Consider the following 27405-nt stretch of genomic DNA (forward strand, 5'->3'; position numbering starts at 1 on the left):
TGTTTCAAGGGCCTTGAAATTTTTCATACTATTTTGCTTAGTGATAACACATTTGTGTGTCTGCTCAGGTTATGCTGACAGATCATACACATAGGTTCATCTCATAATTAAAAATAACTGCATGCTTAATAACAAGGGAATGAGCGGGATTATCCGTATGCTGAAATAAATCATGCAACCTTAATGTTAATAACATGGGAGGATATTTAATATACAAAAAAACCAGGATGCAAAGTTACATACAGCATAATCTCAACCATCTGAAGGAACACTAGAAAGACCTATACTCTGATGCTAATAGTGATTGTTTCTAGATGAAATTGTGGGTGCCTTTTTGTCTTTGCTTCATTCTTTTGTGTACCTTTCTGAATTTTCTGCAATTCAGTACTTTATTTGGGGGACAGGGAGAGACAGGGTAGCAGAAAAGTCAACTGTATGATTAGGACCTACGTGTTACAGGTAGGCAACTTGGCAGCACCAAGCAAATAAAACTATCAGCTGATTTCTCTGTCCCATCCTTGTTGCACCTTTAGCATTTAGTGCTGTCATTGTATCAGACACACATGCAAATCACAACGGCAGTTATGACCTCAAGTCAGTGATTTCCAAACCCTGTGTGTGTGCCTCAGTTGCCAGAGGGAACTTTTCACAATGCCTAACCGAGGACTGATTCCCCACCCTGGCGAAACAGATCCTCTTTGCTGTGAGAGCTGGTATCACAGAGTGGCATGATGGTTGATTGTTGGGGCCTGCACTGACATGCCTGATAATTCTAGCTCTGTCACTCAATTGCTGTGTGTCCTTGGACATGATACAACACCTCGTTCACTTTCATTCCCTGCATTTTACACTGTTGTCTTAATGGCTTTGCAGATGCTTTGCTTTCAACTTTTTTTTTTAATCTTTCGATATTTTTGAGAGAGAGAGAAGAGAGAATGAGGAGGGGAGGGGCAGAGAGAGAGGGAGAAGAGAATCCGAAGCAGGCTCCAGGCTCTGAGCTGACAGCACAGAACCCGACGTGGGGCTCGAACTCATGGACAGGACAGTGAGATCATGCCCTGACCCGAAGTTGGAGGCTTAATCGACTGAGCCACCCAAGTGCCCTGCTTTCAACTTCTTAATACTGTACTTCCTTAGAGCCTCACCTCCACTTGACTGCAGTCATTGTGAGTTTGTGATCACCACGCAAAATTGCACTGGCCAGACTTTGCAGTGGCCTGCTGATCCCCAACTTCTGCCCCTTTCCTTTTGGTCCAGTTTTTTTCATATCAGTTCTTTGTTTTCTCTGCCCTCCACCTGACCATTCTCGGTCAGGCCTTTTCTGACAGACCCTGACAGGCCCTCGCTGACCCTGCCCAGCCCAGACACCCCCACCCCCCAACTGGCTTTTTTTTTTTTTTTTTTGAGAAAGCGAAAGGGAGCAAGTGAGCAAGGGGCAGAGAGAGAGAGAATCCCAGGAGGGGCGCAGAGAGAGAAGTGGGGCCCACCTGAAGTGGGGCTTGAGCTCACCCAAAGCAGGGCACAAGGTCACTCTGTATGGGACTTGAACCCATGAACTGTGAGATCGTAGCCTGAGCCGAAGTCAGATGCTTGATGCCAGAGCCACCCAGGCGCCCAGCCCAGCCCCTTGAACAGTATTTTCCTGACCTTTTCTACTTACTTGGGCTTTCTTTGTTGTTGGGCAGTTGGCTTCTCCACTTCAGAGATGAAGAAAGTGATAACTTCAGGCTAATAGAGGAAAATTCTAGCTATTGATTTATTATACAAGAAAAATTATCCTTGAGGGAAAGAATTGATTCAGCATATGGAATACTGTTAGTGTTTGCTCAGAAAAAAAAGTGCCTGTTGGGGTGCCTGGGTGGCTCAGTCAGTTGAGCATCGACTCTTGATCCTGGCTCAGGTCATGATCTCACAGTCTGTGAGTATGAGCCCCACGTCAGCACAGAGCTGCTTGGAATTCTCTCTCTCTCTCTCTCTCTCTCTCTCTCTCTCTCTCTCTCTCTCTCTCCCTCTCCCCCCCTCTCCCCCTCTCTCTCTCTCTCTCTGCCCCGTCCTCCACTTGCATGTGTGCATTCTCTAAATAAATAAATAAATAAATAAATAAATAAATAAATGTATGTTTAGGAGTGCCTGGGTGGTTCAGCCAGTTAAGAGTCTGACTTTGGCTCACGTCATGATCTCACAGCTCATGGGTTCAAGCCCTGCGTGGGGCTCTGTGCTGACAGCTCAGAGCCTGGAGCCTGCTTCAGTTTCTACGTCTCCCTCTCTTTCTCTGAACCTCCCCCACTTGCACTCTGTCTCTTTCCCTCTCAAAAATAATAAACATTAAAATAAATTTAAAATATTTTTTTAAATTTTTCCCCCCTCCACAGGTCACAATAATATAGTATAAAGAAAACAAAGCTATTTGTAATTCTGTCACCCAGGAAAAACCTGCTAATATTGTGTGTATTCCTTTCAACTTCATTTTTACATTTAAATTTTTACTCCTTTGGGAATCTGTTTTGGAACATGAAGTATAGGGATCTTAATTCTCATCAGAATTTTTCTGGCTGCCTTCACTTAGTGAATTTTTTTCATCCTTTTGCTACTGAATTTTATAATGCTATATTTGTCTGAGTTGTTCATTTCTGGGCTCTTTTTCTGTTTAGTCCTATTCCAGACCCATATTTTTAATACTGTATAACATACTTTCCAAGACTGTTAAGGCAAGTCCTCTATCAATATTCTTTTGGGGAGAGGAATGGGAGGGACTCCTGTGCACTTATTTTTATGAATAAAGTTAGGTTATCAAGTTCCAAAACAACCCTTAGTATTGTTTCAGCAGGGGAGAATTTTTGTCTCTGTATTAAGGATTTCTGTTGGGAATATCTCTTCATTTATTCAGATTCCCTTTGTTTCAATAAGATTGTCATTTTAAGTTTTTTTTTTTTTTTTTTTAATTTTGAGAGAGCAAGAGAGAGAAAATCCCAAGCAAGCTCTGTACTGTCAGTGCAGAGCTGGATGCAGGGCTTGAACCCTCAAACCCTGAGATCCTGACCTGAGCCAAAACTGAGAGTCAGACACTTAACTGACTGAGCCACCCAGGTGCCCTGAGATTGTCATTTTCTTATTTAAGTCCTGTGCTGCTGTTGGGGCACCTCGGTGGCTCAGTCAGTTAAGTGTCCAGCTTTTTATTTCAGTTCAGGTCATGATCTCACAGTTCATGAGTTTGAGCCCTGCATCGGGCTCTGTGCTGACAGTGCAGAGCCTGCTTGGGATTCTCTCTCTCCTCCTTCTCTCTCTGACCCTATCCCGTTTGCTTTCTCTCTCAAAGTAAGTAAACTTTAAAAATTTAATTAAAAAATAATAAAAAAATACTAAGTCCTACTGCTGTTAACCATTGCAACAGTTGCAGTGTATAAATGTGGAAAATCCTTCAGGAAAGTGAGTTAGTGAAAGTCATGAAGATGTTTATACTTTTGACTCAGTAACCCCATTCCTAAACATTATCTATAAATTAAATTTAAGAAAACCTTTTTTTCCTGTGTGAGAATTTGACCTTTGGTTAATTTTGTTTCCTGGGAACCTGATAAAGGCAGATTGTTGCTTCTGTTGCTGGGCGCTGTGGCTTATGGTTAAATGTCTCCTGGTTGGTAATTGCATCCGGACAGGGAGAGGCTGTGCGTCATACTGATGGGCCCCCATGCTTGGGCTTCACAGAGCACAGTGGCTCTTGTGCTGGATGTGTCCCTCACATGGAGCTAAAGAAGCTATTCAAAGAGATGATTGGCTCCCCTCAGCAGTGAAGGTTTTAAGTCAGGTTGAACCCACACTGTCTCCCTGTACCTGAGAGCTGCTATGTGGATTGTTGCACGAACAGCTAGCAAGCTGTGTTCCTGTCCCAGTCCTCAGTAGACAAGTGCCAAGTATGGCCTGTGATAGTCTTGTGAGTCTAAGAAGATTGCTGTGTCCCAAAGAAATGATCCCACAAACTGAAGTTCAAAGATGTTCTTTATAGCATTACTTTCCCCAGATTTTTGGTATAATATGTAAAAGGCAGGAATGGCTGTTTAAACACTTAATTCACTCAAAGGAATATTAGATGTGAAGACTATAACAGAAGCAAGTACTAGCAACAAGGATAAAGAATAATATAGGAGGAACAAAATACAGATTGTGTGCTGGGGATGTGCACCTGCTCTAGTGGGCACTTAGGAGACTTCAGTACTGTGTGTTCAGGTGTCTTCTGGGATCACCGTGACTGAAGAAAACCCTCAGGGCTCTGCTGCTCAAGAGAGTCAGCCTAACAAGGTAGCTACACAGGTCGGCTTGCCTGCAGCCTGTGTGAGCAGAAACACAAAGGAAACAAACATGAAATCTGTCATGTGGGAACAGCAAGGTGAAGCGCATTTCTTGGTGTTTTTTTAAATAAATTTAAAATCATCATTTGTTAAATTAGTATTTATAATATTTACTTTTAAGCCCTCTTTATTATTTTTTTAATGTTTATTCATTTTGGAGAGAGTGCAAGAGTGCCAGAGAGCTTGAGCCGGGGTGGGGAGGTAGGCAGATAGAGAAGGGTACTGAGGATCCAATGCAGGGCTCGAACTCACGAACCGTGAGACCATGACCCAAGCCTAAAGTCGGACATTTAACCGACTAAGCCACCCAGTTGCCCTTTGTTTATAATATTTAAAAGCCATTAAGTAATTCTTGGTACATCAGTGAAATTCACTAAACCGAGTTATGGAAATCCCTTTTCACATTCTCATAATCCTTCCTAAATATTCTTCAAGGCTTTCTTTGTAAAGTTTCTCCTCTTTTTTCATCCCTTTCCTTAATTTGCCCTTCAAATTTGAAACTTGTCCAACTGTCATAATCTGATCTCTACCCCAAAATGTAGACCAGACCTGGGTTGATTTTTTTTTTTAACTTGTTTTATTTTTTATGGTTTTAAATTTACATCCAAATTAGTTAGCATATAGTGCAACAGTGATTTCAGGAGTAGATTCCTTAGTGCCCCTTACCCATTTAGCCCATCCCCCCCCCCATAACCCCTCCCATAGCCCTCAGTTTGTTCTCCATATTTATGAGTCTCTTCTGCTTTGTCCCCCGGGTTGATATTCTTAAACCTTGGTCAAGGCAGTCTCTGGGGAGGAAGGAGGGGGTGATGGGGCTCCACAGGTAACAGGTGATTTGGGGGTATACCTCTCACGGGGGGGGGGGGGGCACGGGAAACTAGGTATGATGGAAGACTAAAGGAAACAGGTTTTGCACAAACTCAGCTCGTCTTGTACTGCCCCTTAATTGGCACTAATGGGAGTTTTATAGACAGATACTGGTGGGCAGGGATGGTGTCTTAAGTAGACCTGCCAGGGGAGTGAGGCTTTGGGCAGTGAGAGACAGCATGACCCTTGGGTGTGTCATGGGGCCTGGTTTACATGCCTGGTAAAACTGTCTTCTGGTCTTGCTCCCACTGCTGCACTCTTTGATAAGCCATGGAAAACGCCACCCTCAGGGGCATAGGATTCATTATCTAACCCTGCCCTATGGGGCAGTAGTCAGTTGTAAAATTTCCTTTTAGTTTGTGGTCTTTGTTGCAGTGCCACCTGTTGAAAGAGCAGTTGACAGCCAAGCACCTGGAAATGGGGGAGCGTGGCTTCATTACCTTGTCTAGGCTCTGTGATTTCCTGGTTCTCTCAGTGCCTTCTGGAGTCTGTTCTGTTACTCATCTCTGTATTTGACACTCATTAAAACGGTAGCAGCCAACATTTGTTAACTACTTACTATATTCTAGTGACCGTCCTGAGCATTTTAGTCACTCAGGCCTCATAGTATCCTTAGGACATGATGGCTCTGATCCCTGTATCCCCATTCCAACAGAATAGTTCAATAATTTGCCTGAGGTCACATAGCTAATAAGTAGCAAAGCCAGAGTAAAAATCTAAGTAGTCTGGGAACAGTTTTTGCATGCTTAAGTCACACTGTAGCCAGTACTGTCGGCTTCAGCCTTCTAGAAGCTCGGTGGTTAAAAATGAAACTAAAAAGTAGCTTTTCTAGGACCCAGTCCTGACTGCCTGTTCTCCCAAACTGTAGAAGAATAACAGGCTTTATTGAACACACTTATTTACTTTTTTATATGTAAACACTTATTTCCCCCAGTTCCACTGGAGGCAGGAGGTAGAGTTGACCCTGGCCTTGTTACTTGTAGTCTGCTGCCCTAGCTGTTTCACTGTCTGGTGAGGATGGGCCAGAGCTTGGTAGTGGTTCTCCGAAGATGTAGATGTCAGTCTTGAGGCACTCACATTCAGTCTTGAATTCCTGATTCTGGAGGAGAACACAGGCCTCCTGCTGGGGATTCCAGCCGCTCCTGAGGAGTGTTCCTCCAGCAGTCTTAGATTAGTCGCTGCCATTGGGGTCCAGAATTTAGGACTCCTACTCTCCTGGAAGTCACTGAGTCAGGTTTGGGACACCGAGGGATAATTAAGATAGGAACCCTGTCTTGATAAGTAAACAGGGGCAAGTTCTGGAATAGAGATGAACACAGATTAGGCATCTGACATATTATATGGTCAGTGGTAGGGAAGGCTGCCTAAAAGATGTTCTAGAAAACAGTGATCCCAGGAGCTACAGGTCAGGTATTATTCTCACACTAACCCAATATTTGATAATAATTCTCTACTTGGCACTGGAGATGCAGCAGGGAATACATCTGTCTTGGCAGAGATTATTGGAAAAGGGAGAAGACAGACAGATGTAATAGATGCGAATGTGAAGTAATGGTAGGTTCTCTGAAGAAAACTAAGGCCATGTAAAGGGATAGAGAGCAGATAGGGAGAGGGGGTGCTACTTTCGATAAAGTGATCACCTCTCTGATGAGGTGCTGTTTGAACAGTGACTTGAATGAAACAGGACCGAGCTGTTGAGTAAGTTGGGAGCATTGATCCAGACTGATCCAGGAGGGAGAATCCATTCTTTTAGGCCATTTCGAGGGGCAGGATGGCCAACAGGAAGGCTCGGGACACAGTTCTCCTGCGGGTCTTGAGAGGTTTGTGCCAGGGGAGGTGGTTTGCCTTGGTAATTCTGTCACACTCACAGTGTGTTTTCCTTTCTCCTTTTAGTTTGAAGGATGACCTCTAGGAAGAAAGTGTTGCTGAAGGTTATCATCCTGGGAGATTCTGGGTAAGTGGCTCTCACCATTTGAACTGACACATTGGTTTGGATGAAGCCTCCTTTGAAACCTGTGCCCTCCGCGCTGACACCTGCCACTTCCTTCTCTGGTAGTGGTGGCATGAGGGCCCCAGGTCTCCAGCTGTTTTGGGCACAGCAGAAATGTGAACGATCTCTTGTTATATAACCCTTCGTTCCATGATCTCAGGCATGATTTGGGGGGAGGGGGGGCTATTTAAACTCAAGAGCAGTTTCATGGAGTCCCTTTTTTCCAAGCTGGTTAGACGAAGGAGTGCTGTTTAAGTAGATTTGTTGCCACTGATGCCATGCCTAGCAGCTGTGGGGCCTAGCAGTAGCTCAGAAAAGGAGACTTTTCTGAGGTGACCTGTGAAACCTTAGACCAACTGAAAGCTGGGTCTTTTTAAAAATAATAATAATAAACACAGGTGTGCCTCCATATCCCAAAGTCCCCTGCCCTTTAAAAAGGCAGTGATTTTTCTACTCTGGCTGGCTTTTTCAATTGCCTGAGGAGCCTTTTAAAAGTTGGTGTTTTTCCAGACCAGTGGGTAGGGCCGAGTTGGCAGTACCTTAAATACACACATCTGTCTGTCTGTCTGTCTGTCTCCCTCCCATACTCTTAGTGACTCTAGTGTGCTGTCAGGATTGAGAGATACGGTTTTAGGCCCAAACTTGCCCAGAAAGAATCACCAGGCCTTTACTCGAATCCGGATCTCCTGGCCTCTCCCCTGAAAATTCAGATGCAGGTGGCCTGGATTGGAGAACACTCACTTCCTTAAGCCGTAACTGTACTTCCAGGTGCTCTGCATATACAGATAAGAATGTTCCTTAGTGAGAAAGGAAGGTGATCTAGTTGGCTTTGAAGAAGGCTTTTGCATCATCCTCAGCCTGCCCTAACTAATCTCATCACCAGGAAATCCATTGTCTCTTTGCTGAGTTCTCATACTGGGGCGGGGGGGGGCGGGGAACATCTCTGGAAGAGCTTACTTTGAGGTAGATTCTGATTTGGTGGAATACTGGTGCTTTCTCCTTCAGATTTTAGACTTTGAAGCAGCAGGTGGCTGACTGGTATATATGTCTGCTCTCAGCCAATGACTTCCTCCTGCCATTACTTTCTTGGACTGAATAGCAGCCTCTAAATGGAGAGACACCGAAGACATAAGGGATATTTTTGGAATATTGGGACGATCTTATTACTGTAGCTTCTTTTAGAAGGAGAGTATTTGCTGACATCTTTCTGGAAGGAAAAAATAATATTAGGCTCTACCATCTGAGGTGCTTGTACCAAAACTTACAAGCAGCTTTTCAACATCTGGACTACATTTGTACCCTCTATTTTTATCCCAGGAGAAAATACAACCTCAAATGAATAATGCTGGGCAGTTTGCTGGCACTGCCCTCTGTTGTGATTACAGTTCTTTGTTTTCTTTCAAGATAGACAAGTCTCTTCAGAGCTGCAAATACCGGAATCAGTTTTCAGTCCCTTCCTAATTGACCTATACTTGTGGTTTTTCTCCAATTTCAGAGTTGGTAAGACATCACTCATGAACCAGTATGTGAACAAGAAATTCAGTAATCAGTACAAAGCTACAATAGGAGCAGACTTTCTGACAAAGGAGGTGATGGTGGATGACAGACTAGTTACAATGCAGGTAAGCACATGTCACAACTTTGCCAATCAAATCTTGTTAGTTCATTCATTCTGAACCCTTTTTTTCATGCCTAGGCATTTCCCCTCCCTGTTCTTCAGTTCCTACTACTATATTCATGGATAATTTTCCACAGGTGGTATTGCCGAGAAAATACAGGACATCAAGTATGACCATATATTGCATGAGACATACTAGAAATTTTTCATTGTCTTTCCAGAAAAGTTCAAATTTCATTGGACTTCCTGTTTTGGGGTTTTGTTTTTGTTTTTGCTGAATTTGAAAACACACAGTCCTCTGTCTTATTGTGTCTCCAAAATGTCTAACTCATGCCTTTTTTAATATCCTTGCATAGTTTTTTAGGCCAGAACATCTTTGGGTCTCTCCTAGGTTCTTACAGTAGCTATTAATGTAGTTCCCTGTTTTTCTGGCTTCTTTTCATCTGTCCTGCCTGTAGCCGCCAAAGTTGAGTTTCTTTTAAGCCAGCCTGGCTTTTGCATGTATCACCTTAATCTTTCAAGGGCTTCTCTTGCAACAGTTAGGATAAAATACGGGTTCTTTCATATGGCCTTTGGAAAGCCTTTGCGTTCTGGCTACAAACTGTTCTTTGCTTTTTTGTCTTTTGCCAGCTCTTCCAAACCATGTGCTGCTCTTACAACCCTGTCCTTGCACATGTCTGCTTCCAGCCCAGCCCCTTTGTCCCATCTCTGCACATCCCCAGGTCTCCAACCTTTAGCCCAGGTGTTGTCTTTTCAAATTCCTACCTCCACAGCAGTTATTTCTTCCTATATTAAATGATGCCCTTGGCAGACTCAGGCCTCTTGAGACAAATATAGTTCTTATCCCACTGTAGTCCTAGCAAACGCCAAGTTTGCTGAAATGTTTGAATGATCCAGGCGTTACAGATGGTTTTTATGCACATTGACCTCAAGCTGTGATGTGCTCCCAGAGGATAAAGACTCTTGACGCTTCCTTGACTCACACCTCCAGGATGCAGTTAATATGGATTTCCCCTCCCCACCTCCCTCACACATACACATAGAGATGTTTAAAATACAACTAAAGTTTTTTTTAAGTTCTAAGTTTTATTTGACAGAGCGCATGCGCTCACATGTGCATGTGAGCAGGGGAGGGGCAGAGAGGGTGAGGGAGAGAATCCCAAGCAGATTGCCAAGCTGACAGTCGGAAGCCCAGTGTGGGGCTCAAACTCAAGAACCATGAGATCATGGTCTGAGCTAAAATCAAAAGTCGGATATTTAACCAACTGAGCCACCCAGGCTCAGACTAAAGTTTTAAAGGCCAAGCTTGAGAGAAAAGGAAATTTCCAGATTACAGGAAAGAAGATGGAACTGAGAACTAGTGATAAGCCCAGGGACTTCTGTCATGATGCTTTAAAAGCAACTTTATAATCAGGACTAGAGTTTTATCACTCACCATGGGCAAGAGAAGTGACTACAAAAGGTGGAAGAGCTGGAACTAGGAATCCCCTTGGAGAGAGAGAGGGAGGGAGAGAGACTCCCACTCACATGGGACCTTGGAAAGATGTGAAAACAGGAACAAATGCCTTAATCCAGTGAAGTGGCAGAGCTCTGCATGAAGTAAAAGCTTGGGGCTTTTGCCTCTTTGCCTTCTTGTTGGAGACGCTCAGTCCCACTATGCTCATGTGTGGGTTCTGAGCTTATACTCTACATGGTACAGAAATGTTAAAGAATTTGACATAAACCTATAAACCCCTGCCACTCTTGACACAAGCAGAGTCAAGACCATTTTATAGGAAGACTCGCAACCTCAGAACGGAAGGTGAGCTCATAGCCGCATGAGGAAATAACGTACCACAAAAGATGTTCCCAATGACTAGAGATTTTTAGAAAGGGAATAGAAACCATAGAGAAAAAGGACACTGTAAAAAATGAGGATATGGAAAACGTAGAACTTCAAGAAGTGAAAAGATGGTCATTGAAATAAGCCAAACGAACAGTTAAACTGCAGGTTAAAGACACCTGAAGAAAACAGGTAAGAAGTGAGCAAATTACCTGGGAAACTCAAAACTGCAGAACACCAACAAGCAAAATCTGTCTCTGAAGAGAAGAGACTGATTACTTAACAACAGTTAGAGGAGTTCTCAGAGACCATAGAAGGCAGAAGGGAACAGAATAGCTTCAGGGTACTAGAGTAAAGTAGCACCTGAGGATTCCACATGTGTACCAGTCAGACTAAAAGCTGCATCCTGTACCTAGGAGAAACAGAGCTATAGGACCAAGCTGTGGTTTTGACAGCGATGTGGGCTGATTCAGAAGTCAGACCCCAGGTCCTCCTGGGTTTGGGGCCATTATAATAGAGCCCACATACCCTACTAAGCTAAGCTTGCACCCTATACTGCTGCACTACTGGAGTGAACACCATCTGAAGAACCACTGGTCACTGGAGTCTGGAAACAGTGGGAAAGAGAACGTGTTCCTTTTTTTTTTTAATATTTTTGAGAGAGTGCGAGCAGGGGTGGGGGGGGTGGGCAGAGAGAGGGGAGACACAGAATCCGAAGCAGGTTCCAGGCTCTGAGCTGTCAGCACAGAGCCCAGTGCGGGGCTCAAACTCATGAACGATGAGATCATGACTTCAGCTGAAGTCAGACACTTAATCGACTGAGCCACCGAGGTGCCCCAGAGAACGTGTTCCTGAAAGGTTGAAAGGCAAAGCTGGCCCTCATGCTGTTGCAGGCAGCTTGAAAGACTAGAAGTAAATGAGAGTCATCATCTCTGGACAAAGGCATCATCAAGGTAGATCTTGAAGAATCCTCACATATTTTTCACGGGCTTTTAGCAACATGCAATAAGATGATCCGAATAAGAAAACAAGACAAGAACCAATGGAAAGTTCCCTGATCTTTCAGAGTGGTTTTTATATTTCAGAGAAATAAGACAATCTTAGATATCTGGAGAGAAGAAACTAAACAAGTGTGTAAGTTAATAGAATTTATAAAAAGAAAATACAATAACCAAAAGGTGGAAATCCGAGAATGTTTTTAGCAACAGATCAGTATGCTAGAAGAGAGCTGAAATGAAGAATGGTAGGAGAGGTACAAACAGGATTCAATAGATAGGTCAGACTTCCTTTTAATCAATCTCAAAACAAAGATCAAAGATAATATTTGCTGAGAATTTGCTAGAACTGATGTGGCACCAATCCACAGATTGAGGAAGCCCAAACTCCCAAGATGGATAAATAAAAAAGAAATCTCGATGAATCATAATGAAATTACAAAAAAAAAAAAAAAAAAGACAGGGGCGCCTGGGTAGCTCTAGATTTTGGCTCAGATCATGATCTCACCGTTGTGAGATCGAGCCCCACGTTGGGCTTCATGCTGAGCATGGAGCCTGCTAGGATTCTCTCCCTCCCTCTCCTGCCCCCCTCCCCTGCGTGCACTTGGTCGTTCTCTCTCTCCAAAAAAAAAAAAAAAAGACAAACTTGAAAGCATCCAGAGAAAAAAGATGATCTTGAAAAGGAGCAGAAATGAGGCTGTTGACTCCAAACAGTAACTGTGGAGATCACCAGGCAGTGGAATATATTCTGAAAGAAACCTTGACCACAGTATTCTGTCTCTACTAAAAATACTAAGAATGAAAGCATATATCCTTGAGTTCCACGGTGAAAATTCTAAAAGATGTACTTCAGACAGAAGGAAAGTGATTTCATTTGGAAAGGTTAGGAAGATAAATTGAGGTCAACTTTAATTGTATACGTGTATTTATTGTTAGAATTATGACCATAATAGTAAGAGTATGTAACTTCTAAACTATCATAGAAAACCAGGATTGGACCTCTGTAATTTAATGTGTGGAGGAAGATTAGTGAATGCTGTGGGTTTTTTAAATTCCTTACATGGTTCAGGAAGAAGCTAGAAATCAGTCAGTAGTAAACATTAGATGGAATCAAGTATGCATGAAAAATTTAAAGGTAACTTACTCTGAATCCATAGCAATTTATTTTTTTTATTTTTATTTTTTTTTCAACGTTTTTTATTTATTTTTGGGACAGAGAGAGACAGAGCATGAACGGGGGAGGGGCAGAGAGAGAGGGAGACGCAGAATCGGAAACAGGCTCCAGGCTCCGAGCCATCAGCCCAGAGCCTGACGCGGGGCTCGAACTCACGGACCGCGAGATCGTGACCTGGCTGAAGTCGGACGCTTAACCGACTGCGCCACCCAGGCGCCCCAGGAATCCATAGCAATTTAAACCGTGATATTGTCAGAGACAGATCAAGGGAACAGAGAGCACACAAACAAGCCACCCCCAGCTGGACACTGAGTAGAGAGGTGGCTTCCAGAAGACTAGCAAAGTGGAGTTACACAGTAAATGGGACGGGCCAGTGGTTTTCCCTTTAAATGAGGAGGAGTAACCAAGAGGGAGGGTTCAAGACCTGAATGAAAAAAATACAAAATGAAAACTTTAAAAGTAAAAAAAAATTTTTTTTAACCTTTGGTGTTTAAAATAGAGAAAGCGAAAATCCTAAAGGATTGACAGTAAACTACATTAAAGTAAACATTTGAGTGCTCGCTTCGGCAGCACATATACTAAAATTGGAACGATACAGAGAAGATTAGCATGGCCCCTGCGCAAGGATGACACGCAAATTCGTGAAGCGTTCCATATTTTTAAAAAGAAAGAAAGGAAAAAAAAAAGTAAACATTTGAATAATAAGACTCCCTAATGACAAAAACAAACCACAGACCAGAAGAAGATGTTAATAATGCATCATAGTATCCAGTCAACAGACAACCCACTGGATAACTGGACAAAAGACATCAGCAGGCAATTATGAGAAGAAGCCTTTAATTCCAATGGCTTAACTGCAGGGAACTGCAAATTTAAAAAGGTGACAGGGCAGGCTGGACCACTGTAGGTGCAGGGAACACCTCCTCTTCCTTACACCCTCCGCTTCTCCGATGCTATCAAATGATGCCTTCGGGAAAAACTTTCCAGTAGTTGTGTGGCTTAAAGAAACTCCCGTGGTCCTGTGACTCCAGATACTTCTGGGCCTGGTTGAATAAAGTGGATGTCAACCCTGAAGGGACAGCATCCATGTGGCTACTGTGCGGTGGGGCCGTGGTGCGCTGCCGTGGCCAGGAGAGTTGGCAGAAGGACTATAACGACCTCTCAGCAGGCTCCCTAGACAGACAGGATTCAGGCAGTTGATGCACCGGCTCTTAAATCCTGAGCATCGGGTTTGGTCCCACGGAGCACTAACAGCATGCTAGAAACATAAGGTCATGCACGTGTCATGATATTGAGGATCACTGTTGAGACTTTGTAAACTTAAAAATTTACAACAAAGTGTGTTGGAAATGGAAACAATTCTGTGTGGGGCTATCACAGACAAAGGCATCATTTCTCTGCATCACTTAAGTAAAACCCTCAAGTGTTTGCTGTTAAGTGATCTTCCTGGAGTAAGAGAAAAAGAAAACCTTGTCCAAGCCTTTAAGATAGTACTGCCTTCTCTGGAACTAAAATTAGATTTGAAGTAAAATTATAATATTCAGTGAGTGTTTTATTTCATATGGAAGCAGCCCAAGTGTCCATCCACAGATGAATGAATAGACAAGACGCGTATACATACAATGGAATGTTACTCGCAATAAAAAAGGAATGAGATCTTGCCATTTGCAACACCATGGATGGGCCTATGCTAAGTGAAATAAATCAAAGACAAATACCATATTTCACTTGTCTGTGGAATCTGAAAAAAACAAATGAATAAACAAAAACAGACTCATAAATACACAGAACAAACTGGTGGCCACCAGAGGGGAGGGAGGGTGGGAAGTTGGAGAAACAGGTCAAGATGAAGGAACAAACTTCTGGTTATAAAATAAGTAAATCATGGAGATGGGAAGAAAAGTGTCTTATTTCAATATAAAGTATTATCTGAAATTGTTAATGGTATAAATTAAAACATTAAAAAAATAATTTAAAAAAAATGGGGCGCCTGGGTGGCTCAGTCGGTTAAGCGTCCGACTTCAGCTCAGGTCATGATCTCACAGTCTGTGGGTTCAAGCCTCGCGTAGGGCTCTGTGCTGACAGCTCAGGGCCTGGAGCCTGCTTCGGATTCTGTGTCTCCCTCTCTCTCTTCCCCTCCCCTGTTCATGCTTGGTCTCTCTTTGTCTCAAAAATAAATAAAAACATTAAAAAATAATAATAATTGAAATTGTTAATGGTAAACAGTAACAGATATTCTATTTACCGTCCATAGGACTAAAAGAATGTCATACTGTAACTTTTTTTTTTTTAACTTATTCATTTTTGAGTGAGAGAGAACACGAGAGGGGGACAGGGAGAGAGAATCCTCAGCAGGCTCCATGCTGTCAGCTCAGAGTCCTACACAGTGCTTTGGGACTTGCTCGCAAACTGTGAGATCATGACCTGGGCTGAAACCAAGAGTTGGATGCTTAACCGACAGAGCCACCCAGGAGCCCCTTTACCATAACATTTTAAACAAGGAGTCCATCATGTAGAAAATAAATATTCAGACATGACTTATTATTAAAGTCACTGAGTTTCAAGTGAGAGTTTATATACATTTTAAGAAAAATGCAAACTAGATAGCCTTTTAATTCTAATATATTCCTCATTTTATACAGATCTCTCTTGATGTAGATAGAGTTCTTTAAAGTGATTCAGATGTACTACCCAGATATTCTTTATTGTATTTTAACAGTAATTTGTTACATTGTAATTTAAAGTTAAAGCATGGGGTGACCCAGACTCCAGTCAGTTGAGTGTCTGACTTCAGCTCAGGTCATGATCTCACAGTTGGTGAGTTTGAGCCCTGCATCAGGCTCGCTGGTGTCAGTATAGAGCCTACTTCAGATCCTCTGTTTTCCTCTGTCCCTTGCCCACATTGTGTGTCTGTCTGTCTCTCAAAAATAAACATTTTTAAAAATTTTAAGTTAATAAAGTGTGTTACTATAAATATGTACACATGAAGGGACACCTGGGTGGCTCGTTCAGTTAAGCGTCCGACCCTTGGTTTCAGCTCAGGTCATGATCTCTCGGTTTGTGGGTTTGCAGAGCCTGCTGGAGATTCTGTCACTCTCCCTCTCTGTTCTTCCCTGCTTGCATGCATGTACATGTGGCTTTCTCTCCAAATAAATTTTTTTTTGAATGTGCAGACATGGAAAAAAAGGCTGACAAAATCAAGTTTGGGCAGGAATATAGGGAAGCAGAATATTCTCAAGCTGTTGGTGGGATATTAGCTCTTCTTAATAGAGACTACCATTTTGCTTTCCATTGTTGAACATGCACAATTCTCTGTCTAGGCAGGTAGCCTAGAGAAATTTACCTCTGGGCACAAGAAGAGAAGCCTAGGGAAAATGCTCATTCCAGCTTTTTTGAAAAACTGCAAACAGCTCAGATGACCAGGGAATAAAGGATGTATATTAAGAAAGTGGAATGCTATATAACCATTAACTTTTGGAAAAGGGAAAAAAAAAAGCAAATTGCAAAAAAAGATGTATAGGATAATACCATTTGTCTAAAAAGTTCTTCAGGAACCATTTACTTCTGGGGAGGGAGGAAAGGGAATGCTGTGAGGAAGGGTTAACTCTGTTTCCTTTTAAAAAGGGGGATGGGGTAGGGGGCTGGGTGGCTCAGTTTAAACATCTGACTCTTGATTTCAGCTCAGGTCATGATTTCGAGGTTCATGAGTTTGAGCCCCATGTTGGGCTCTGCACTGATGGTGGTGCAAAGCCTGCTTTGGATTCTCTCTCTCTCTCTCTCTCTCTCTCTCTCTCTCTCTCCCCCTCTCTCCCTCTCTCTGCCCCTCCTCTGCTCGCTCTCTCTCTCTCTCTCTCAAAATCAATAAATAAACTTTGAAAAAATAAATAATTTTTTAAATGACTAAAATTTAAATAAAACTAGACAAAAAAACAGTAAAAAAACTGACATGAAGGTGTCACTGTTAATATTTGTCACATTCGAGTAGCAGGTAGTTATATGGGTGTGTTTTGAATGTAGAAAACAAAATATTTCAGTTAAAATACTAAAAAGTTTTAAAGACCACAGTTATAGGACTATACTTTTCTAGGTTTGAAGATAAATTAATTTTTGAAAGTTGCTAAGAATAACTGCCCAGCTTTTCAGCTTTTCTTTTTAACAACCCCTTACTTTGCCTTCTCTGTGTATTTGAGTTCCAAATACCCATTTGGTTCCACCCAAAAGTGGTAGAGTTCTTATGTAATTCTCCTGTTGGGATTCTGTCCTAAACAAGCACCTGAAATACAGAAGAGGCTCTGTATGTTAGCATTCATTACTGAGTTACAAGTACAGAAAATTGGCAGCCGGGGTGTTTTTTTTTGTTTTGCTTTTTTTAACAAGAATGAAGTTGTTCGCTGAGTTTGTTGGGCATCCATAAAGGTGTGAGTCGCTGTCAGAGAAAGTGCTGCAGTGTTTCACAGGGCAGAGAGGAGTGACGTGTGGGGGAGGATTTCAGCTACATAAAACCCCACAGCACGGACACCTAGAGTAATGTTCTCGTGGGGCAGTGTGTGCCAAGTGTTTGGAGGGCTCTTTTGGCTTTACTTACCCAGATGTTTACCTAAGAACAATGTTACTTACTTCTCTAACGGAATTTTTTTTTTTTTTTTTTTTGGTACAAGCCTAGATTTAAATTCTGGTTTTAAATCTTGTTTTCTTATTTTCTCTTTATAGGAATAGTTGTCTGTTTCTACTTTCCTTATTGTGTGACCAAGCTCTCGAGTCCCCCTTCGTCCCAGTCTCTCTCTTACGAGAAAGGGTTCATTTTTTCACTCAGAGACGCACATTCAGTGTAGGATGTTGGGAAACCCGAAAAGCACAAAATCAGACCTCACCAACAGCCCCTCTGCTGGGGATCCAGTGACCCTAGAGATCACATCATGTCTACATGTGTGTACTTAGCTTGTTGTCTTGGGGGTGGGGCAGCATTTAGTCCTCCAACTCTGATGAGAGGCAGTTAGACTAATAGGCTTTGGGTTTGTTTCTGCTGCCCTTCAGCCTCGCACCTAAGTCATCCTAACCAGGCACCCTACCCTCGTCTTGTATGGTGCTCTTCTTACCTGAACTGGGAGCTCAATCTTTGTATGGCCTAGGGACACTTGACGTGTTGCCCAGGTGTTCCAGATCACCTGGAGTGAGGCAGGACTGGCTGCCTGAGAAGGGCTTCACAGAGTAGCTCAACCATCTTTCTGCAGAATCTGGTTCTGGAGATAAAACCATAGTAGTCCAATCCACACCCCATTTGGGTTCAAACCCTGGGCCTTTGGGGTGGTTGGCCGGTGATGTGGACGTAAAGTTGGTATGTATCTGGGTTGTAAGGATGGTCCAAGTTCTTGTGTTCTGAAGCTGAGAGGGTTCCCTGCCGACAGTGAATCCAGTAGTGGGAGGGAGACCCGTGTCAGCTGGAGGTAATAGGATGCTGCTTCTGACCCAGCCACTTTCTTAAACCTGGTGACTGGCTGGGGGATGTGGGACCATTTCTCATAACACCTGTCATCTCTCCAGGCTGATCAGGGTGGCCTTGTTAGGAATCTAGGGCAGTGAGGGAATCCATCTTCGCTCTCAAACCTAGCAAGGCAATGAACGGCGTGAAGTTCTTTGAGCTGGTCAGTAGTACATGGTGTTCGGACTGAAAGCCGGCTTTCACCTATATTCTAGAGTATGTTCTTGTTGTCTGTCTTTCCCTTCATCTCTCTGTCAGGGGTTTTTGTTTGCTTTTTTTGTTTTTAATTGAGTTATAGTATAAATAAAACATGCTGATTTTTTTTAAGGTAAGCTTGATAGACAGTAAAATGTGTAAATTTAAATATACAATTCAGTGAGTAATCACCTCCCTGTAATTCTGTCACCCCCAAAAAGTCCCCCGAGTACATAAACCTTAAGTTTACATCATGAATTTCACATAAATATCTGTTCGTGTGACTACCACCTGGATCAAGGTAAAGACATTATCTAACAGAGTTCGGACTCAGTGTCACCCCTCACAGACACATGCACTCACACATGCTGTCTGTCAGGGCTCTTCTGGATACTCTGGTTCTGAAGTCACTTGTCTCTGAGTGTCTCCGTGATCCAGCTCGTTTCTTCTGGTGTCCCCCACTCCTACAGCCGTGTTCCCCAAGGAATAATGTTTTCTCTCTCGCAGATCTGGGACACAGCAGGACAGGAACGGTTCCAGTCCCTTGGTGTGGCCTTCTACAGAGGCGCAGACTGCTGCGTTCTGGTATTTGACGTCACTGCCCCCAACACATTCAAAACCCTTGATAGCTGGAGAGATGAGTTTCTCATCCAGGCCAGTCCCCGGGATCCTGAAAACTTCCCCTTCGTGGTGTTGGGAAACAAGATTGACCTCGAAAACAGACAAGTAAGTGCCAAAGGTAGTGACAGTCGAAAATGTGGAGGCTTACGAATCTACCCTCATTTAGGTCGTGGCTGCTGGGCCGCCTTTTAAAAGTAGCAGCTAAGTTTCAGATGGCTACTGTTTTTAGTTTTGATTAGTAAAAAGCCACGTGCCTTAAGGACCAATACACAGTATCTCTGTGTGTGTGTGTGTGTGTGTGTGTGTGTGTGTGTGTGTGTGTGTGTGTGTCCCAGTCCCATACTGGGGGAGAGGGGAGAGATCACTAGTTACCCATCCAGCCCTTGGAATAAAGCCTTGCTTCCTAACCGAGTAATGGCATACCAGTTTTGCTTTCTCTGTGGCAACACAGGGACAGTGAAAGTCTGCAGTGGTTTTCCCTTTGAGATTATGCCAGCAAAGTAGCAAGTCCATCACTTTTGGTCCCCATGAAATAATTGGACTTGAGGCTGGGTTGCAGTCTGCATTTTGGTCTTTTGGATTTAAAAGCAGACTTGCATTTAAAGCCTGGCTCATGCACTTTTAATTTGGGAATACTTCTTGGAGTCTGAACGTTGACTCCTATAACAAGAATACTCTGGGATCAGGTGACGCTGCACCTGAAAGCCTGGCACCCAGGAAGAGCTTGGAAAATGGTGGCTTTCTATGGGCCCGTTGTTATTTTCCCCTCCTGTGAGAGGCACTGGCTTCCACGGTGCCTTGTGGTTTGGAGGGTTCTTTGCTACGCTCAGAATGGCTCTAGAAAGGTATATGTGGGAATGTGAACTACCTTTTGGCCAGCTGCCTTTGAGGACCAGGGCTCAGGAGACCTGGTTTAAATCCCCACGCTGCCCCTGACCGGCTGTGACTTTGGACCATTGCCTTTGCCTTCTGAGCCTCAGTTCTTCTTCTGCACTTGAAAGGAAGGGATTAGATTTTGTAATTCTGCTCTCCTGCACCTCGGAGGCCTGCCTGGATCTCCATGTGTGCAAAAGATTGCGCTTTGGGCTTTGAGTAAAATTGCTCTGGTTCACTTTCAAATAGCATTTCTCTTGGGAACATAGACTCTTAATTATAACTAGGTTTATTTCTGGCCATTGATCTCATTTTCTCCCTTTTCTAAGTGACAGTCCCCTCATGCCTGAAAATAGGCTAAGGCTCAGGGAAGGAATTGGGGTAGGAGAGGGTAGGGGTGCTGGTGAGGGCAGCAGGATTCTGTGACACAAGGTTGTGACACAGGTGGTTTAATATGAGCAGTAATGGGTAAGGGACAGTGAACCTTAGAGACCAAGCTGCCAGGCATTTCCTGGGCTGGGACCTCTGAGGTCCTAGGAGAAATGATTCAATACTTCTTGGGCTGGCTGCTTACTCCTTTTAAGTGTAGCTAAGGGTCAGAAACTATGGATTATAGAATGGGCTTTGGGTTTGAGGTCTAGCTGTGTTATGCAGAGCCAGCAGGGTGACCTTGGACAGGTCTGCAGCTGTGTCCCTGCACACCCTCACCCCCCAGGTCTGCTCCCTCACCTGTGCTACCTATAGACTAGGGACCATGATCCTTCTAGAGAAGGTTGAGGCCGTGCTAGATTAGGAGCACACATACACCCTGCTTCCTCTTCCAGGTGGCCACAAAGCGGGCACAGGCCTGGTGCTACAGCAAAAACAACATTCCCTACTTCGAGACCAGTGCCAAGGAGGCCATCAACGTGGAGCAGGCGTTCCAGACGATTGCACGGAATGCACTTAAACAGGTGGGTCTCCAGCAGCTATCTGGCTCCCTCTGCTGACTGACCATCAACCCAGCCCCTGCCTGGCTTCCTTGTCCGTAATCTTCTTTCCTAGCTCTTTTGTCCGTGTAGCCAGAAAACCCCATGTGTTTATCTGGGAAGGTAATGAGGCATTTTGCTAAAGCTCCCAGAAATTCCACCTCTATAGGACAGGGGCAGTGAAGACAGGCTGAGGGCCACCCTTACGGGTATGTGCTTATTCTCCCGCATGCTGTTAGGAGATCAGACCGCTAGGAGGCCCCTGGCCACATTGCTCCTTCCATTGGAGGAGAGCATCAATTGGAATTCAAATCCCAGGTTTGCTACGCATCATTAAATTTAGTGGTGGTGTGGTGTGGTGTGGTATGGTGTGTGTGTGTGTGTGTGTGTGTGTGTGTGTGTGTGTGTGTGTGTGTGTTTCATCTCTGAACTTCCATCCCCTCATAAAAAGAGAATACTTGCTTGCAGGATGGTTAAGATTGAATGAGATGGGGTCATTCCTGTCATCCTCATAAATGGTTATATTTGATCACCAGAAGGAAAGCTTACCCAGAAACTCGAGGAAATGTATTCCTTGAATGAGAATTTCTTTCTTAATGTTGTTTACTCAGCTGTTTCCAGAAAACAAACAGTTACTTCTTGTTGTTGGCATGTGGAAGTTGAAGACTCTTTTGATTGAGTGGCTCCGTTAGGGCCAGTGAGTTAAGGGACATCATGAGGCATCGTCCGTCATCTGTGATAGTCAGACTTAGGGGGGGAGTGAGTGTCAGAGGTGAGGCGCCTGCCAGAGGGTGCAGAGAACATTTGAGGAAGCACGTGGTGGCTGTGAGGGGCAAGGCAGGTTCTGCCAGCTCCTGGAAACCAGGTTTCTAGAATGCAGCAGTTCTCAGCAGGATGGGGCATCTGGACCTGTGGGCAGGGAGGTAACTGGAATGGGTTGTTCCCATTCTGGAACAACTGGAGGCTGCACTGAGGGTTCCGTGATGAAAGGGGACGGTCTTGCCTGACGAAGAATTGATTGACCCAGAATGCCAGGATAGCCCCTGTTGAGAAACGTGGATAACAGGGTGCAGGCCTGAGGCCTAGGCCTCCCTCTCTTCCACTTCCTCTAACCCACCTTCGCACCTAGATCAGTAATAGCCTGCTATGTTTTCCCTAATGTTCCTGATACTTGCATGCGAATCTAAACAGGTATGGGGAGTTGCCTTCAACCAGTTCCCTGTTGACTGGCATCACTGTCAGTTTTTCTCTCTGAATATTGCTGTCTCTGTAGCCTTATTATAATGCTTTTTTGTTCCTACATGCTAGCCTCTCAGGAGTAAGATTGTTAGATTGAAAGGTATGTGTGCTTTTAAAAGATGGTGCCAGGGACACCTGGGTGGCTCAGTCGGTTAAGCGTCTGATTCCTGGTTTCGGGTCAGGTCATGATCTCACGGTTTGTGAGTTCGAGCCCCGCATCGGGCTCTAAGCTGATAGCAGGAGGCCTGCTTGGGATTCTCTCTGCCCCTTCCCTGCTTGCACGTGCGTGCTCTCTCTCTCTCTCTCTCTCTCTCTCTCTCAAACTCTAAAAAATAATTAATAGTAAAAGATGCTGCCAGAACGTTTTCCTCAAAGGCAGCAGTGCTTCAGCCCTTTCTCTTACCTGCTGACCAGCGAGCATTCGGCACCATCTGTAGGTCTGCTGCTATGCCGCCGGTCTGGGGGTTCCCTGTCCTGTAGGCCACCGCTGTGCAGCACTGGGGCCTGGGCACCTGTCGCTGATCGTGAGCACTCTGTGAACAGGAATTAACTTTACCTGCATCGCATGTGACTTTTCCAATTATGCTTTATCCCTGGGCCATAGGAAAAGAGTAATTTTTTAAGACAGGTATGTCATTTTAAATTTCTAGGTTTTCTATATCTAGCTTATGTGTTGTGTGATTCAACTGGAATTCATCTAGGCTTGTAGGCGGAAATAGAGTCCCACCTTTCTCTTTAAGAGGGATAGCCAATTATTTCCAACATTAGTTGCGAATTGTTAAAAAACCACTTTCCCCAGTGGATTGAAGCATTACCTTTATGTAGGTGAATGTTCATGTATACTGGGATCTATTTCGGGTCTCTCCAGTCTATTTGGCAATTGTGCATTGGACCGTCTTGATTTGACTGCCTTTATAGTGTATCTGACCTCTGATAAGGCAAGTCTCCCCCCACTCCCCCACCCCCCCCCAGTCTTGTTTGTATTTTTTCCTTGGCCATGTTGGTGCATTTTCCATTTAGGCTGAGAATTTTATTATAGTTCCACCTTTTTTCTCCCCCCTGCTCCCAGCACCCAAGTAGAAAACTTTATTGAGATTCTGACTGGGATTGCACATTACAGCTATCTTATTAGTATGCTCTGGATGCCATAACAAAATACTATAGACTAGGTGGCAAAACAGCAGGCTTTTATCTTCTCTTGGTTCTGGAAGCCAGAGGTTTGTAATCACCGTGCCAGCAAATTCACTTTCTGCTAAGGACTCTCTCCCCCACTTGCTGACTGCTGTGTTCTCGGGTGCATGGCTTTTCCTACGTGATCACAGACAGCAAGACCTAGAGCAAGCAAGAGCCCCCTCTCTCTGGTGTCCCTTCCTTCAAGGACACACTAATCCTGTCCGATCAGGACCCCAGCCTTATGGCCTCATTTAACCTTCATTTCTTATTCCTAATACTAGCACACTGGGGATTAGGATTTCAATGTAGGAATTTGGGGGAGACACAAAGATGCAGTCCATAACAGCTATTATTTTAGGTCTTGTGTGATATCCTTCGATAAAACCGTATCATTTTTCAGATCCTTTGCCTTTCATATTAAATACACTCCTGGTGGGAATGTAAAATAGTGCAGCCAGTATGGAAAACAGTCTGGCAGTTCTTCAAAAAAGTTACACATAAAGAGTTATCTTTTTTTTTTTAAGTCTGTCTATTTTTAAGAGAGAGCGTGGGCAAGCAGGGGAGGGGCAAAGAAAGAATCCCAGGTAGGCTCTGCACTGTCAGCATGGAGCCCAGTACGGGGCTCAAACTCAACGAACCATGAGATCATGACCTGAGCTGAAATCAAGAATCAGACACTTAACCGACTGAGCCACCCAGGCACCCCAAGAGTTACCATTTGACTCCACTCCTACGTATATACTCAGGAAGAGTGAAAACATGTCCATCCAAAATAGCCATAGTAGCCAAAAAGCAGAAACAAACAAATGTCCATCAAGTGAAGTGTCCAAAATAGACAGATCTATTAAGACAAAGTAGATGGGGGCACATGGGTGGCTTAGTCAGTTTAGCATCCGACTTCAGCTCAGGTCATGATCTCACGGTTTGTGGGTTTGAGCCCCACATCGGGGTCACTGCTATCAGCGCAGATCCTGCTTCAGATCCTCTATCCCCGCATCTCTGCCCCTCTCCCGCTCATGCTTTCTCTCAAAAATAAATATATTTTAAAAAAAAAATGTAGGGGCACCTTGGTGGCTCAGTCGGTTGGGCATCCGACTTCCGCTCAGGTCATGATCTCGTGGTTCACGAGTTCGAGTCCCGCGTCGGATTCTGTGCTGACAGCTCAGAGCCTAGAGTCTGCTTTGTGGATTCTGTCTCCTCTCTCTCTGCCCCTGCCCAGCTCATACTCTGTCTGTCTGTCTGTCTGTCTCTCTCTCTCTCTCAAAAATAAATAAAACATTAAAAAAATAAAATAAAATAAATGCAGATGAGTGGTTGCCAAGGCTTAGGGGTATCTGATGGGGATGGGGAATGACTGCTAATGAGTGCAGGGTTTCCTTATGGGGTGAAGAAAATGTTCTGGAATTAGTGGTGATGGTTGCCCAACTTTGTGAATACACTAAAAAACCACTGAATTGTACACTCTGTATCCCTCGGTAGACCTTTTACTTTTTTTAATGTGAATTCTTGGGGGTTTTTACTTTTATAGCTATTGTGAATAGTATAATTTTCCCTAGAAAACTTTGTTTTAAATTTTTTTCCGTGTTGATTTTTGAGAGAGAGTGTGAGTGGGGGAGGGACAGAGAGAGAGGAAGACAGAATCCAAAGTCAGCACCACACTATCAGCTCAGAGCCCGACAGGGGGCTCAAAACCACGAACTGTGAGATCATGACCTGAGCAGAAGTCAGACGCTCGACTGACTGAGCCACCCAGGCCCTCATTCCCTAGACAACTTTTAGCGACTAGAAACATTGCTTGCTTCATCTCCATATCCTAGAACAGTTGCTGGCACATAGGTGCTCAGTGTTTAAGTGACAGATTGTTTTCCTACACCAGGAAGTAGAAAACTGCTCCTCACTGGATACTTGTTAATTCAGCAGAAAGTCACACTAAACTGACCACAGTCCATCTGCTGTGACCTCGCAACCACAGTTGGTGATAAAATTCATCCATAGCTGGTTTCTGAGCACGCAGCACTTAGAGACAAAAACCCTTTTAACTTTGGAAGAAAAAGAAAATAGACCATAAGTCCAGAAAAATGAATGTCAAATAGGGGCCTAGGGGAATGTTTTGGGACTGAGAGGGCAGCCAGCACTTCAGCCCCAGCCCCTTCCTGCCTTGTGGAAGGGCTAAGAGCTGCCAGGATCCAGCCCATGCTGAAGTCTGACTTCTGAAGTGTTGGCAATGATATGATACGGACCACTCAAAGCATCTGTGAGCTGGCTGTGGTCCCCAAGCCACCAGATTTCGATTATGATGGAGAGCATGAGTCAGCTCTGTCCTGAGTGCTCAGTGTCGATTGCTGCCCTTCCTGCTGAATTTCTCTCTTCACCTTGTCCCAGAGTTATTGCAAAACCTGTCTTCCCCCCGTTTGGGCCTAGAGGGTTGAATGCCTTCCACCAGAGCCCTCCGTTCACTGCCAGGTCTGGCCCCTGGCCCCTGCCCACTGTGCCCAGTGGAAGAGGGCCAGAGCTGAGCTCAGAAACTCCCCATACCCTGAGTAACAGGCCTTTCTCTCTCTCCCTGCCCAGGAAACAGAGGTGGAGCTGTACAACGAATTCCCTGAACCCATCAAACTGGACAAGAACGACCGGGCCAAGGCCTCGGCGGAAAGCTGCAGTTGCTGAAGGGGCAGTGAGAGCAGAGCACAGAGTCCTTCAAACAAAGAACACACTTAGGCCTTCCAACACAAGCCCCCTCTCCTCTTCCAAACAAAACATAAAGTCATCTCTCAAATCCAGCTGCCAAAAGAAACCCCAACAAACATACTCACCCTTACACACACACACACACACACACACACACACACACACCCCTATACCTACACCTGACACAAGCAGACAGACTCCAGCCCAGGCCTGTGATGACTCCATCGGGGTCTGCCCACCCACCGCATCAGCCCTCGTATGGCAGCCAGGACAGGCAAGCTGTAGAAATCGTTCTGGTGTGGAGTCGGCATCGGAAGCTTATTCTTTTTGTCCACTGGGGAGAGAGAACTGTTTACAGTTAATCTGTGTCTAATTAGTTATCTGATTTTTTTAACGGTCTTGTGGTCTTTTTACCCCCCCACCCCACCCCACCCCTCCCTCCTGTGAAGGCTACCACTTGGGAAGGCTGGTGCCCCATGCTTCATTACAGGCTCACACCCAGTCTGATAAGGCTGAGTTTTGTATGTATCTGTTAATGCTTGTTACTTTTAACTAATCAGATCTTTTTACAGTATCCATTTATTATGTAATGCTTCTTAGAAAAGAATCTTATAGTACATGTTAATATATGCAACCAATTAAAAATGTATAAATTAGTGTAAGAAATTCTTGGATTATGTGTTTAAGTCCTGTAATGCAGGCGTGTAAGATGGAGGGTTGAACCCTGTCTGGATTGCAGAGTGTTAGCAACTCAGAATTCAGAAATCCAGCTAGAGGCAGTATTCTGTACAGTAGACACAAGAATTATGTACGCCTTTTATCAAAGACTTAAGAGCCAAAAAGCTTTTCATCTCTCCAGGGGGAAAACTGTCTAGTTCCCTTCTGTGTCTAAATTTTCCAAAAGGTTGATTTGCATAATACAGTGGTGCGTGCAATGGATAAATGGTTGTTTCAGAAATTAAAATTCTCATTTTTCCTCCCCTCCCCACTTCCACACTTCGATCCCCTATAGATCAGCATCCTACTGATAAGAGGGAAAGGAAAATCCTAACAGATCTGTCCTAGTGATTTTACCTTTGTTCTAGAAGGCGCTCCTTTCAGGGTTGTGGTATCCTTAGGCTAGCAAACCTTTTTCTCCTTTTCCCCACCGACTCCCAGTCTTGCCCATTATTAATTACCCTGTTTCTTTGGTATGGAACCCTGGCAGTTCTGCCCCCTCCCTAGGATCTGCCCCTGCATTGTAGCTTGCTTAACGGAGCACTTCCCCCTTTTCCAAAGGTCTACATTCTAGGGTGTGGGCCAAGTTCTTCTGTAAAGAGATGAACGTGATGCCAATAAAATGTAACAAGAACAAAGATCA

General features: G+C 44.1%; 1 protein-coding gene, 1 non-coding gene and 1 pseudogene across 2 annotated transcripts in view; all 3 read left to right on the top strand.

Annotated features, from left to right (window-relative positions):
- Window positions 1–27405, top strand: part of RAB7A (RAB7A, member RAS oncogene family) — a 70613-nt gene extending 43208 nt beyond the window's left edge. The window contains exons 2-6 of the mRNA XM_058725808.1: window positions 7104–7164; window positions 8696–8822; window positions 18991–19209; window positions 20802–20930; window positions 25929–27405. Coding sequence (XP_058581791.1) covers window positions 7112–7164; window positions 8696–8822; window positions 18991–19209; window positions 20802–20930; window positions 25929–26024 — 624 coding nt within the window. The 5' untranslated portion in view covers window positions 7104–7111 and the 3' untranslated portion in view covers window positions 26025–27405. The remainder of the gene's footprint in view (window positions 1–7103; window positions 7165–8695; window positions 8823–18990; window positions 19210–20801; window positions 20931–25928) is intronic.
- Window positions 13038–18984, top strand: LOC131509740 (ATP synthase subunit s, mitochondrial-like; annotated as a pseudogene).
- LOC131511150 (U6 spliceosomal RNA) lies at window positions 13364–13470 on the top strand. Its single transcript, XR_009261356.1, has one exon. It is a non-coding gene; the product is annotated as a U6 spliceosomal RNA (small nuclear RNA).

The sequence above is a fragment of the Neofelis nebulosa genome, chromosome 4 (genome assembly GCF_028018385.1).
Source record: "Neofelis nebulosa isolate mNeoNeb1 chromosome 4, mNeoNeb1.pri, whole genome shotgun sequence".
Lineage (NCBI taxonomy): Eukaryota > Metazoa > Chordata > Mammalia > Carnivora > Felidae > Neofelis > Neofelis nebulosa.